At 58.6% G+C, this 13214-nt stretch overlaps 1 protein-coding gene across 1 annotated transcript in view; it reads left to right on the top strand.

Moving 5' to 3' along the window:
- The window catches only part of ARHGEF17 (Rho guanine nucleotide exchange factor 17), a 44066-nt gene extending 31054 nt beyond the window's left edge, over window positions 1-13012 (top strand). Inside the window, exons 4-21 of the mRNA XM_075415338.1 lie at window positions 406-522; window positions 839-931; window positions 1719-1895; window positions 2137-2187; window positions 3226-3335; window positions 3462-3547; window positions 3673-3791; window positions 4447-4660; window positions 4773-4846; window positions 4982-5175; window positions 5263-5513; window positions 6150-6396; window positions 6480-6566; window positions 6674-6741; window positions 7115-7263; window positions 7356-7530; window positions 10400-10642; window positions 12242-13012. Of these exons, the coding sequence (XP_075271453.1) occupies window positions 406-522; window positions 839-931; window positions 1719-1895; window positions 2137-2187; window positions 3226-3335; window positions 3462-3547; window positions 3673-3791; window positions 4447-4660; window positions 4773-4846; window positions 4982-5175; window positions 5263-5513; window positions 6150-6396; window positions 6480-6566; window positions 6674-6741; window positions 7115-7263; window positions 7356-7530; window positions 10400-10642; window positions 12242-12426 (2640 nt within the window). The 3' untranslated portion in view covers window positions 12427-13012. The remainder of the gene's footprint in view (window positions 1-405; window positions 523-838; window positions 932-1718; window positions 1896-2136; window positions 2188-3225; window positions 3336-3461; window positions 3548-3672; window positions 3792-4446; window positions 4661-4772; window positions 4847-4981; window positions 5176-5262; window positions 5514-6149; window positions 6397-6479; window positions 6567-6673; window positions 6742-7114; window positions 7264-7355; window positions 7531-10399; window positions 10643-12241) is intronic.
- Window positions 13013-13214: the final 202 nt, after the last annotated feature.

Raw genomic sequence — 13214 nt, 5'->3', positions numbered from 1 at the left:
GTAGGTCCTCGCGGGGTGGATTTCCTCTGGGAAACCCAAGCATGCCCGCTCTCGGGCACGGCCCCAAGCAGGAGAAGTTTTGGAGCAGGAGGCAGAGGCGTGATTAAAGGACAGGCCAAACATGCCTGAGGTGGAGAGCAGGAGACGATCTCCAGGCCCGCGGTCTGCTTAGCGTAACGGTGGGATGTTGCGGCGACCGGCTGGGTCTGCAACTCAGCGTTTCTGCCTCGGGAGCAGAAATGTCAGGGCTGAAAAATCGAGGGGGGGGGTGCGTGGTGGGCGAGCCCTCCCTGCTCCAGCCCAGAGCCAGGATTAACCCTTGGGGCAGCTTCTTCCAGGCTTGCCCAGGATCTCCATGCTGGATCCATCCCCTTTTCTGTCCCCCCAACTCTTTTCCCCACCCAGTTCTCCAAGGACGTGCTGGTGAACATCTACTCTGCCTACATCGATAACTTCCTCAACGCCAAGGATGCCGTCAGGATCGCCAAGGAAGCCCGGCCAGCGTTCATGAAGTTCCTGGAAGTGGGTCCTGGTTCCTCTCCCCATAGATGTTGGCCAAGGTCCAGAGCCACCTGCAAGGCTGCTGGTGGGGCGGGATGGGGGTTAATGGGAGTAAACTGGTAATCTATGGTCAGACTGGGATTTTCCCCCCACCTTCTTCTTGGTTTCATTGCAAAAAGAGTAGGTTGGGATGAACTGGAGTTACTCCAGATGGTGTAAATAGGAGTCACCCCAACCCGAAATGGGTGTTGCTCCAGGTCCTGGTCTGGTGGCATGCCGGATCCCTGCTGTGTCCCACCTAAAGGGCCCGTCCTTGTCCCCCACTGGTCTTTTGCAGCAAAGCATGCGGGAGAACAAGGAGAAGCAGGCTCTGTCCGACCTGATGATCAAGCCGGTGCAGAGGATCCCACGATACGAGCTGCTGGTGAAGGTGGGTGCGGGCGGCCAGGTACAGGCAGGAGGACATCGGTGCCGTGCTGGGAGCGGGTGAGACCAGGGCTCCTCCTCACCTCCACGTGACAGGAGCTTCTAGGGATCTCACCTCTCTCCTGGCCCGTTTTCCCATCCCTTGAGACACAGTTGGTGTCCTCAGGCATGCACACAGCTCTGCCCTCCTGGGGATGGTCATCCTGAGGACTGTCACTCCACTGTCCCCCCCAGCATGTCCCTGCAGGTGTGCAGTCCCCTTCCCCTCTAGCTGTCTGCTGGGAGGTTGGACACTGCAGTGCCGTTTTGGGACCAGTCACACTGCCACCCCCTCTGTGCCTCAGTTTCCCCATGCCAGGGTCGATCTCCCCGGCGCTGAGCCTGGTGGGGATGTTCTTCCATAGAATCACAGAAGAGTTTGGATTGGAATGGACCTTCAAAGGTCACCTAGTCCAACCCCTACCATGGGCAGGGACATCTTCCACTAGATGGGGTTGCTCAAAGCCCTGTCTAGCCTGGCTTTGAACACTTCCAGTGATGAATTTTGGGCATCCATGCAAGGTGATGATGTGCTTCTTGGGAGCCGGTGGCCTCTTTAGAGATGGCAAAGACCAGGCTGGTGGTGGCCAAAGCTCAAGGCTTCGTTTCTGTGCGAAACCTTTCCTGCATGGGGCTGGTTTCCATCCCCATCAGCCAGAGCAGCACAGTCGGGGTTTTTGCTTGCGGTGTCACGGCATCACTGATGCCCTGGCTTTGCCCATGGTGACATCCCAGTTGTGTCCCCGTGGTAGGACCTGCTGAAACACACGCCAGAGGACCACCCTGACCACCCTTTCCTCATCGATGCCCAGCGTAACATCAAGCAAGTGGCCGAGAGGATCAACAAGGGCATGAAGAGCGCAGAGGAGGTGGAGAGGAACGCCCGGATCGTGCAGGAGATCGAGTCCCACATTGAAGGGATGGAGGACGTGCGTACAGGGGTCTTCATGGTGTTCGTCTTTCCTTCTCCCCAAACCACTTCTGATCTTTCTGAGTCACCCCAGGCCGCTTGTTTTCTCCTTTAAGTCCTACTTTTCCCGTTATCACTTGGCCTTTGTGGACTCCTGAGGGTTTGCCACTTCTGAGTTGGGGGACCACAGGAGTAGGGATGAAGCCCATCAGTTTTTTCCCCCTGGCGCACCTCGCTCATGAGTCTCCTTGTCCCCACAGCTCCAGGCCCCACTCCGCAGGTTCCTGCGCCAGGAGATGGTTGTGGAAGTGGTAAGAGCTGGATGATCTTTTGTCACCATCAGGGCCATGGGACCACACACCGGACGGGGCAGTGGAAGGCTATGATTGTGGGTCATGGGATGCCCCTGTGGCCATGGGAGGCCACAGATGGATGGATGGATGGATGGATGGACGGGTGGGTGGGTGGGTGGATGGGTGGGTGGATGGAAGCTGCATCAAGGGAAGTTCAGACTGGACATTAGGAAAAGGTTCTTCACGGAGAGGGTGGTCAGTCACTGAAACAGTCTCCCCAGGGAAGTGGTCACAGCACCAAGCCTGCCGGAGTTCAAGGGGCATCTGAACGATGCTCTTAGAGGGTTTAGTGTTAGGTAATGCTGTGAGGAGCAGGGAGTTGGACTCGATGATCCTTATGGGTCCCTTCCAACTCAAGATATTCTATGATTCCATGATTATGGATGGATGGATGGATGGATGGATGGTAGGTTGGACAGATGGATGGATGAGTGGACAGAAGGATGGATGATGGATGGATGGATGGATGGATGGATGGATGGATGGATGGATGGATGGAAAGAATAGACAAACGAAAGGTGGATGGAAGTATGGATGAAGGGATGGAGGGAAGGATGGACAGATGGATCGATAACAGATCAATGGGGACAATATAAAAATCTCCAAGTGTGTGGGGGAAGAGAAGATGGGTTTGGGAACAGGCAGGAGACAGGGAAAGCCCACAGCAGCCGTGGGCCAGGGGTGGATAGCGAGGCTGGAGGTGGAGACCACAGGGGTCCTGGTGAACCCATGACTGGTGTTCCCATGGCCCTGGCACTTCACTGTGAGTGGGACCCCATGGTTTTGCCCACACAGCTATTTCACCCATGTCCCCTTCCACTACCATGAGGACACAGCCGGTCCCAGTGCAGATGGTGGCGTGGGACCCGTCCCACACTGCAGCCTCCCTGTGCCAATGTGGTGTATGGGGAAACTGAGGCAGGGGCTGCTCCCAGCACCAGCAATGGCTGGAGGGGAGCAGACATTAACCCCTTGGTGTCTCCTGCCACTCCACAGAAGGCGGTAGGTGGGAAGAAGGATCGCTCCTTCTTCCTCTTCACGGACCTGCTGGTGTGCACCACGTTGAAGCGCAAGTCGGGCTCCCTCCGCCGCAGCTCCATGAGTCTGTGAGTACCACCCGGGGGGCACCCACCACGATTAGCCCACGGCGTTGGGGCTGTCCCTGCCAGCTGGGCTGTCTTCAGGGTGCTGGGGATGTGGGTGCAGCTCAGCCATCCCCTCCAACCTCGCAGGTACACGGCGGCCAGCGTGATCGACACCGCCAGCAAGTACAAGCTGCTCTGGAAGCTGCCACTGGAGGACGTGGACATCATCAAAGGTCTGTCACTGCCTGCTGGAGTGTCCCGTCTCACCCCAAAACCCATTGCTGGCCCCTGGTTGGCGGGGAGAAGGTTTCCCTGCACGGGAGGAAGGGGTTAACACCACGTACGTGTCCCCACACAGGTGCCTCGCAAGCCACCAACAGAGAGAGCATCCAGAAAAGCATCTGCCGCCTGGATGAAGACCTCAGCACGTTGGGGCAAGTCAGCAAACTGTCGGAGACCCTCAGCTTCCCCCACCAGGTACGGAGATGATGGCTCTGGTGCTGTCGCCTGGATGGACACATTACTCATGGGACCAAGTGGGATGTCCTCAGCAGGAGGGAGAACCCATGGAAGGGCTGGGTGGCCATGAGTGTCCTCAAAGGGCCCAGATGCCACCAGCCCCACAGCCACAATGGAGCTGGGTCAGCCTCTGAAGGATGCTCAGGGATGGACGGGGGATCATCACTTGGTGGCCCTGGTGCTGTCCCTTGGCTGGACATGTTCCCTGTGGGACCAACTGGGATGTCCTCGGCAGGAGGTAGAACCCGTGGAAGGGCTTGTGGCCATGAATGTCCTCAAAGGGCCCAGATGCCACCAGCCCCAAAGCCACAATGGAACTGGGGCAGCCCCTGAAAGGTGCTCAGGGATGGATGGGGTCAGCATCATGTGGTGTCCCTGGTGCCATCCCCTGGCTGGACACCTTCCCTGTAGGACCAACCAAGATGTTCTCTGCGGGAGGGAGAACCTGTGGAAGGGCTGGTGGCCGTGAATGTCCTCAAAGGGCCCAGATGCCACCAGCCCCAAAGCCACAATGGAGTTGGGGCAGCCTCTAAAGGGGTGGATGGGGGCATCATCACACACATGGCTGGTGGTGGCCCATCCTTGAGAGCTGAAGTGTTGTCCGCATCTCCAGAGCCTGGATGATGTGATCAAGGACCTGATGGCTGCTATCCACCGGGAGCTGGCGGAGAAGCAATCCCTGTCCTTCAGCATGGCCTTCCCCCCCAACAAGGTGGAGCTCAGCACCACCAAAGCCGATGGCACCGAGTCCTTCATCTTTGAGTTCCCCAACCCCGACGCCCGGCTCAGCTTTGAGCAAGCCTTCGAGGACGCCAAGAAGAAGCTGGGTAACACCAGGGGCTGGGGAGGTGGACGTGATCGTGGGCTCAGCATCACACCCCAGCTTTGGTAGGCCCCTTTCCTCCATCACTTCTTCATCCTCCAATTTCATTTTCCCAGCTTCCAGCAAAAACTGCCTGGACCCGGAGTTCCTCAAGGCCATCCCCATCATGAAGACGCGGAGCGGGATGCAGGTACTTGGTGGCTGGGTTCAAGCATCCCGCAGAACTCACGGTCCTTTCCATCCCGGTGGGCTTGCCACCAGGTGCCGAGAGCTCCTGCATCATTCCCGAATGACCCAACTCATCCCATCTTCTGCTTCCTTGCAGTTTTCTTGTGCGTCTCCCAGCCACGGCAGCCCGGAAAGCTCCCACGAGGTTTGGGTTTGCAACAGCGACGGTTACGTGGGGCAGGTTTGTTTGCTCAGCATCCGTAAGGAGCCCACGGTGGAGGCGTGCATCGCCGTCTGCTCCGCCAGGATCCTCTGCATCGCCTCCGTGCCCGGTCTCAAGCGGACATATAGGTAGGACATTCCCACTGGCACCGTGGAGCCGGCGGGCACGGGGCGATGCTGAAGCTGCTTCATTCCCCCCTCCCCTCGTCGCGGCAGGGAACGTGCCGAGCCGGTGGGCAGCCCCTCCTCGGAGCCGACGCCGGCGCAGGCCGAGGATGCGGGGCCGCAGCCATGCCTGCACATCTCCATCTCGGGTTCGTCGCTGGAGCTCTCGGAGCCGGTTGACGGCGGCAACAGGGATCTGGTGCCCTTTGATAGCGATGACACGGATGACGAGTCCTCGCCCAGTCCCTCGGGGACGCTGCAGAGCCAAGCCAGCCACTCCACCATCTCCTCCAGCTTCGGCAGTGAGTCCCTGCTTAGCAAAAAAACCACTTCTTTGCCCCAAAATCATGGAATCACAGAATGGTTTAGGTTGGAAGGGACCTTTAGAGGCCATCTAGTCCAACCCCCTACCATGGGCAGGGACATCTTCAACGGGATCAGGTTGCTCAGAGCCCCATCCAACCTGGCCTGGAATGTTCCCAGCAATGGGGCGTCCACAGCTTCTCTGGGCAACCTGTGCCAGGGTTTCACCGCCCTCATCGTAAAAAATTTCTTCCTTCTATCCAGTCTAAATCTCCCCTCTTTTGGTTTAAAACCATCACGCGTTGGCCTATCGCTACAGACTCTACTAAAATGATGGGCAGCTCCATTGTTTGGCCACTCCGCCTTGCGTTCCTCAGGAAATTCCACAGATGAAGGCTTTTAAGCCAAAGAAATCTGGGGAAAAAGGTGTTAGGAGGCATCAGACCAGCCCTGTGGTGCTGGGATGGGGCTGGTGGCTTTGGGTAGAACCTGGTGGGTTTGGGGCTCAGCATCCCTACATCCTCCCCTGGGCTTGAAACCACAAGGGGACCCATGGTCTCTTCCCCATCACTTTGATGGGTGTCAAGTGGTCCTGGTCTGACCCGTTCCTTCGTCCTGTTCCTCCTCCTCCACAGATGAAGAGATCCCGAGCTGCAAGGAGGTAACGGCTGAGACGACAAGCTCAGAGGAAGAGCAAGAATCCGGCTTCATGCCCATCACGGGCACCTACAGCCAAAACCGGCACGGCGAGAGCCCCACGGATGGGCGAGCCCTGCGCCGCTCCAGCCGTGGCTCCTTCACCCGGGGCAGCCTCGAGGACCTCCTCAGCCTCGACCCTGAAGCCCATCAGAGCTCCATGTGGTTGGGCACCGAGGACGGCTGGTACGTCCCCAGGGTGGGAGGATGCACACGTGGGCTGGACCCCGATCCCAGGTGAAGCCTCAAGCTTTGCTCTTCTCCCGCAGCATCCATGTGTACCAGTCCTCGGACAACATCCGTAACAGGAAGAACAGCATGAAGATGCAACACGCCGCTGCCGTCATGTGCATCTTGTAAGTGGGGGAGAAGATTTTCGGCTCCGGGGTGTCCGCAGTGAGGTGGTTTGGGGTGGCTGAGCAGGGCTCCGCGACCGGTTGTCCAAGGGTTTTTCTCCCCGCAGGTACCTGGATAACCAGGTTTTCGTGTCGTTGGCCAACGGGGAGCTCGTTGTGTACCAGCGGGAGGCAGGTGAGGCCGCATCGGGGCCATCAGAGGGCCCCAGGGGGGTCTTAAATGCAGCCCCAAAGCGGTGGCTGTTGGGTGGGTGCTTGGGCAGCCCCAGGGAGGGATGCTCAGGGTGCCAGCGGCTTCCCTGCCTCCACGGAAAGGGAAGGGACATCCCTCAAGGGATGCTGGAGACCCCAAAATCAGAGCCAGGTGGAGATGTGCGGCCTTCTTCTGGTCCCTGCCCACCACTGGCATCTCCTGGGGACATCAGCTCATGTTCCTTCTAATGGGGGATGGGCATCTTCAGCCAACACACCCCATCGCTGGGTCAGGATGGTTTTTTTTGGGGTGGGGGATGTTTTAACTACTCACCCCACTCCCACCATCCTCACAGGCCGCTTCTGGGACCCCCAAAACTCCAAGTCCCTATCCCTGGGCTCGCCGGGGAGCCCCATCACCAAGATGGTGGCGGTGGCTGGGAAGCTCTGGTGCGGCTGCCAAAACCGAGTCATCGTCCTCAACACCGCAACGCTGGCACAAGAGGTAACCGCGGGCGACGGCGGGAGGTCGAGGGCACAGTGGCGGACGCCGGTGGCATCACCGGTTGGCGTCGCCGCGGCTCTTGTCACCCGCAGCACACGCTCCAGGTGGGACAGGACGGCGGGCGCAGCGTCACCTGCATGGTGAGCGCGGGGACGGGCGTGTGGGTCGCGCTGCAGAGCAGCGCCCAGGTCCGGCTTTACCACGCCACCAGCTACGAGCAGTTGGCCGAAGCGGACATCACCCCGCCGGTGCACAAGATGCTCGCCGGTAAGTCCCACCGGTGGGCAGATCACAGAATCACAGAATCACAGAATAGTAGGGGTTGGAAGGGACCTCTGTGGGTCATCTAGTCCAACCCTCCTGCCGAAGCAGGGTCACCTACAGCAGGCTGCACAGGACCTTGTCCAGGCAGGTCTTGAATATCTCCAGAGAAGGAGACTCCACAGCCCCTCTGGGAAGCCTGGGCCAGGGCTCCGTCACCCTCAGAGGGAAGAAGTTCTTCCTCATGTTCAGACGGAACTTCCTCGGCTTCAGTTTGTGCCCATTGCCCCTTGTCCTGTCACTGGGCACCACTGAAAAGAGCTTGGCCCCATCCTCCTGACACCCACCCTTCAGATATTTGTAGGCATTTATAAGGTCCCCTCGCAGCCTTCTCTTCTTCAGGCTGAACAAGCCCAGCTCCCTCAGCCTCTCCTCGTAGGGGAGATGCTCCAGTCCCCTCCTCATCCTCGTAGCCCTCTGCTGGACTCTCTCCAGTAGCTCCTCATCTTTCTTGAACTGGGGAGCCCAGAACTAGACACAGTACTCCAGATGAGGCCTCACTAGGGCAGTGTAGAGGGGAAGGAGAACCTCCCTCATCCTGCTGGCCACACTCTTCTTGATCTTCTTGATCTCCGGTGGGTGCCCGTCGCTGTCACCGATGGGTACCCGCCTTGACAAAGTGATGCCCTGCGGCATCCCGTGCTGGGAATTTTAATCTCCTGCATCCCAACCAGCTTCGGGGAAGGGAACCGGATTTGTCACCCTCGTGGGGTTCGCCCTCGGTGTTACGCGGCTGCGTAATCCCACGGGGAAACGGGGCAGCCCCTGGGCGGGTGGATAATCCCGTGGGGCAACAGGACATTCCCTGGGTGGCTGCATAATCCCACGCAGGAATAGGACAGTCCCTGGATGGCTGCGTAATCCCCTGTGGAAACAGAGCGGTCCCTCAGCATCTAAATAATCCCACAGGGAAACAGGGCAGCCCCTGGATGGCTTCATAATCCCATGCAGAAATAAAGCAGCCCCTGGGTGGCTGCATAATCCCCTGCAGAGGTGAAGGCCCTGGGCACATGTGTAATCCCACGTAGAAACAGGGCAACGCCCGGGCGTCAGCGTAATCCCAGAGTGGTAGGGAAGCCCCAGGGCATGTGCATAATTCCGTCCAGGAACAGGGCAGCCCTGGGCAGATGCGTAATCCCATGGGTTAATAGGGAATACTCTGGATGGCTGCATAATCCAGTGCAGAAAAAGGGCAAGCCCTGGGCAGCTGCATAATCCCATGGGTTAATAGGGAATCCCCTGAATGGCTGCATAATCCCGTGCAAAAAAAGCGCAAGTCCTGGACAGCTGCATAATCCCATGGGGTAATAGGGCAGTGCCTGTGTTGCTGTATAATCCCACATGGAAAGAGGGAAACCCCTGGACATCTGCATAATCTCACCGGATAACAGAGAATCCCCTGGAAGGCTGCATAATCCCACGAGGGAATAGATCATCTCCTGGGCACCTGCACAATCCCACTGGACAACAGGGAATCGCCTGGAAGGCTGCATAATCCCACTGGATAATAGGGATTAATAATAGGGATAATAGGGATATAAAATAATAGGGAATCCCCTGGAAAGATGCATAATCCCATGGAGAAATAGGGCAGCCCTGGATGGCTGCATAATCCCACGTGGGAATACAGCGTCTCCTGGGCACCTGCACAATCCCACTGGATAACAGGGAATAATAATAGGGATAATAGGGATATAGGATAATGGGGAATCCCCTGGAAAGATGCATAATCCCGTGGAGAAATAGGGCAGCCCTGGATGGCTGCATAATTCCATGTGAGAACAGAGCATCTCCTGGGCACCTGCATAATCCCACTGGGTAACAGGGAATCCCCTGGAAGGCTGCATAATCCCATGGAGAAATAGGGCAGCCCTGGATGGCTGCATAATCCCATGTGAAATTAGAGCATCTCCTGGGCACCTGCATAATCCCAGTGGATAACAGGGAATAATAATAGGGATAATAGGGGATATAGGGTAATAGGGAATCCCCTGGAAGGCTGCATAATCCCATGGAGAAATAGCGCAGCCCCGCGTGGCTGCATAATTCCATGTGGGAATAGAGCATCTCCTGGGCACCTGCATAATCCTAAAGGATAATAGGGAATAATAATAGGGAATCCACTGGAAGGCTTCATAATCCCATGGAGAAATAGGGCAGCCCCGGATGGCTGCATAATCCCCTGTGGGAATAGAGCATCTCCTAGGCACCTACATAATCCCACTGGGTAACAGGGAATCCCCTGGAAGGCTGCATAATCCCATGTGGGAATAGGGCAGCCCCGGATGGCTGCATAATCCCCTGTGGGAATAGAGCATCTCCTAGGCACCTGCATAATCCTAAAGGATAATAAGGAATCACCTGGAAGGCTGCATAATCCCATGGAGAAATAGGGCAGCCCTGGATGGCTGCATAATCCCATGTGGGAATAGAGCATCTCCTAGGCACCTACACAATCCCACTGGGTAACAGGGAATCCCCTGGAAGGCTGCATAATCCCATGTGGGAATAGAGCATCTCCTGAGCACCTGCATAATCCAACTGGATAATGGGGAATTGTCCAGATGGCTGCATAATCCCACTTGGGAACAGAGCATCTCCTGAGCACCTGCATAATCCCACGCAGAATTCCGGCAGCCCAATTCGGCAGCACCCCGGGGTGCTTTCTACCAGCCGAGGGGGGGTTGTGGGGTCCCTTCCCTTCGTCCCACGTCCCACAGATCCCCCCTGGGAAGGGAGACGGGTGGCATTGTCGGGGTCCGCAGCCCCCCGGGCCAGGCAGGGAGGGTCTCTGACGGCCCGGGGTGCTCGGCAGGCTCGGATGCCATTATCCGGCAGCACAAGGCGGCGTGCCTGCGGATCACGGCTCTCCTGGCGTGCAAGGACTTGCTGTGGATCGGGACCAGCGCCGGCGTGGTGCTGACCCTCGCCGTCTCGGCCAAGGCGGCCCCGGCGTTGGTGGGGCTTTCCCAGGGTCACACCGGTCACGTCCGGTTCCTCACCTCCATCGAGCTGCCCGACGGCTTCGACGTCCTCTTCCCCTTGCCGAGGGAGACGGGTAGGTGGGATGACTGGGGGAGGGGGCCCAATCCTGACCTGCTCCGGGGGGAGTGGGTGTTTTTTACGGGGCTGGGAACGCTGTTCTGCTGGCGGATAACTGGGAATAGCCTGGAGATGTGGTCACCAGAGTCCCCGCTCCATCCTTGCCGTGTCAAAAGCCAGGGAGAAGAATTGAGGGGGGGGAAATTGGGTGCTAAAGCACCCCCCCCCCAAGGGCTTGGGGATTGCTGGAGTGACCCCACATTTCCCTGGGAGACCCGAATTCCCACGGGGAAAAGCCACGGGAAAGGCGCGTGCGGAGTCTCACTCAGCCCAGTGCCGAGGTTGGGATGGGGAGAAGGTGGTGATGGTGGGGTAATTTGGGTGGGAGGGGGTTAAATTGGGGGAGGGGCTAATTTGTGGTGGGAGGGGTCACTTGGGAATGGGGAGGAGTTTTGACGGGCCAAGATGCGGCACCTGAGAAGGTGGTGGTGATGTTGGGGTGATGCTGGGATGATGCCGGTGGGAGGATGCTGGGATGGTGCTGGTGGGAGGATGCTGGTGTATGAAGATGCTGGGATGGTGCTGGTGGGAGGATGCTGGTGTATGAAGATGCTGGGATGGTGCTGGTGGGAGGATGCTGTTGAGATGATGCTGGGATGGTGGTGGTGGGATGAGGCTGGTGGGGTGCTGATGGGAGGATGCTGGGATGCTGCTTGGAGGATGCAGGGATGATGTTAGTGGAACGGTGCTGGGATGGTGCTGGTGGGATGATGCTGGGAAGATGCTGGTGGGATGCTGGTGGGATGATGTTAGCGGAATGATGCTGGGATGCTGCTGGTTGGATGATGATGGGATGTTGCTGGTGGAAGGATGATGCTGGTGGAAGGATGATGCTGGTGGGATGCTGGGAGGATGATGCTGGGACTGCCGGTGGGATGCTGCTGGGATGATGCTGCTGGGAAGATGCTGGGATGATGCTGGTGGAAGGATGATGCTGGTGGAAGGATGATGCTGGTGGGATGCTGGGAGGATGATGCTGGGACTGCTGGTGGGATGCTGCTGGGATGATGCTGCTGGGAAGATGCTGGGATGATGCTGGTGGAAGGATGATGCTGGTGGAAGGATGATGCTGGTGGGATGCTGGGAGGATGATGCTGGGACTGCTGGTGGGATGCTGCTGGGAAGATGCTGGTGGAAGGATGATGCTGGTGGAAGGATGATGCTGGTGGAAGGATGATGCTGGTGGGATGCCAGGAGGGTGGTCCTGGGAGGATGCTGGGATGATGCTGCTGGGATTGTGCTGGTGGGATGCTGGGTTGATGTTAAGGATGATGCTGATGGGATGCTGGGAGGATGTTGCTGGGAGGATGATGCTGGAACTGTGATGATGGGATACTGGTGGGATGATGCTGGTGCGATGATGCTGGGATGATGCTGGTGGAAGGATGATGCTGGGATGATGCTGGGATGATGCTGCTGGGATGATGCTGGTGGAAGGATGTTGCTGGGACGGTGCTGGTGGGCCGCTGGTAGGGTGATGCTGGTGGGATGCTGCTGAGGACCAGGGGAGCCCCAGGGCCTATCTGACAGCGTGTCGGGGTTCCGCGCGCGGCAGGGGCCGAGAAGCCGAGCGAGGCAGAGAAGCGCGACTCGTCGCGCCCCCGCGCCCTCGCCCTCTCCAAACCCAAGATGCTGGTGATCAGCGGCGGCGACGGCTACGAGGATTTCCGCCTGACCAGCAGCAGCGAGACGGTGGGCCGGGACGACAGCACCAACCACCTCCTCCTCTGGAGAGCGTGAAGGGCCGCGGACCACCCTCCCCGGGACCATCCCGGCGAGGAAGAAGGGGGTGCTGGCCCCCCTATATGCAGAGGGAAGAGGGGGGGTCCCCACCCCCCTGCCCGCCAACCCCAACCCCAGCAACTCTCATCTCCAACCCGGCTGCTCTCTGTGTGCTCAGGGTTGGGGGGGGATGAGCCTCGGTCCCCCCACCGTCCCCCCGACCACCGCACCGGACTGGGGGAGGGGGGACACCCCACTTTTTTTTGGGGTGGGGGTGGGGGTGCATTCGCTTGGGAAGGCGCTAACGAAGGAAGAAGACGTTAACGAGCATCCCTCAGGACAGGGTCGGAAACCCGCCTTGCTCTCCGGTTTTGTGTGTGCCTGCTTGGGGGTGGCGAGGGTGGGGGGGTAGGGGGGGGTCACGGCGCTGTCCCCTTCCCTGGGACCCCCCCCCAGGCCATGCCGCGGGACCACCCCAGGGACAATCCGCTCTGTGTGTCCCCCCCCTGCCCCGGGTCGCCCGCTAACCCGCTCGCTCCATCGCCAGCACCCAGATAGCTCTGTTTGTTTGTTCGTTTGTTTTAAATATATATATATTATATATATATAAACATCCTTATTTATTTTGGGGGGGAGGGTCTGCGGGGGGGGGTCAGGCGCATCGTCACGTCTCTCCTGGTCTCTCTGCTCTGGAGTTGGGGGGTTAAAACCCTCCTGGTTCATCGCCCGGAGGCAGAGCTGCACCCCCTGGATGGAGCTGGACCCTCCCCGGGGATGCCAGGGAGGGGAAGGGGGGGATTGGGGGG

The sequence above is a fragment of the Opisthocomus hoazin genome, chromosome 1 (genome assembly GCF_030867145.1).
Source record: "Opisthocomus hoazin isolate bOpiHoa1 chromosome 1, bOpiHoa1.hap1, whole genome shotgun sequence".
NCBI lineage: Eukaryota > Metazoa > Chordata > Aves > Opisthocomiformes > Opisthocomidae > Opisthocomus > Opisthocomus hoazin.
Note: the sequence above shows the minus strand (reverse complement) of the source record. Positions and strands in the feature narration are given on the sequence as shown.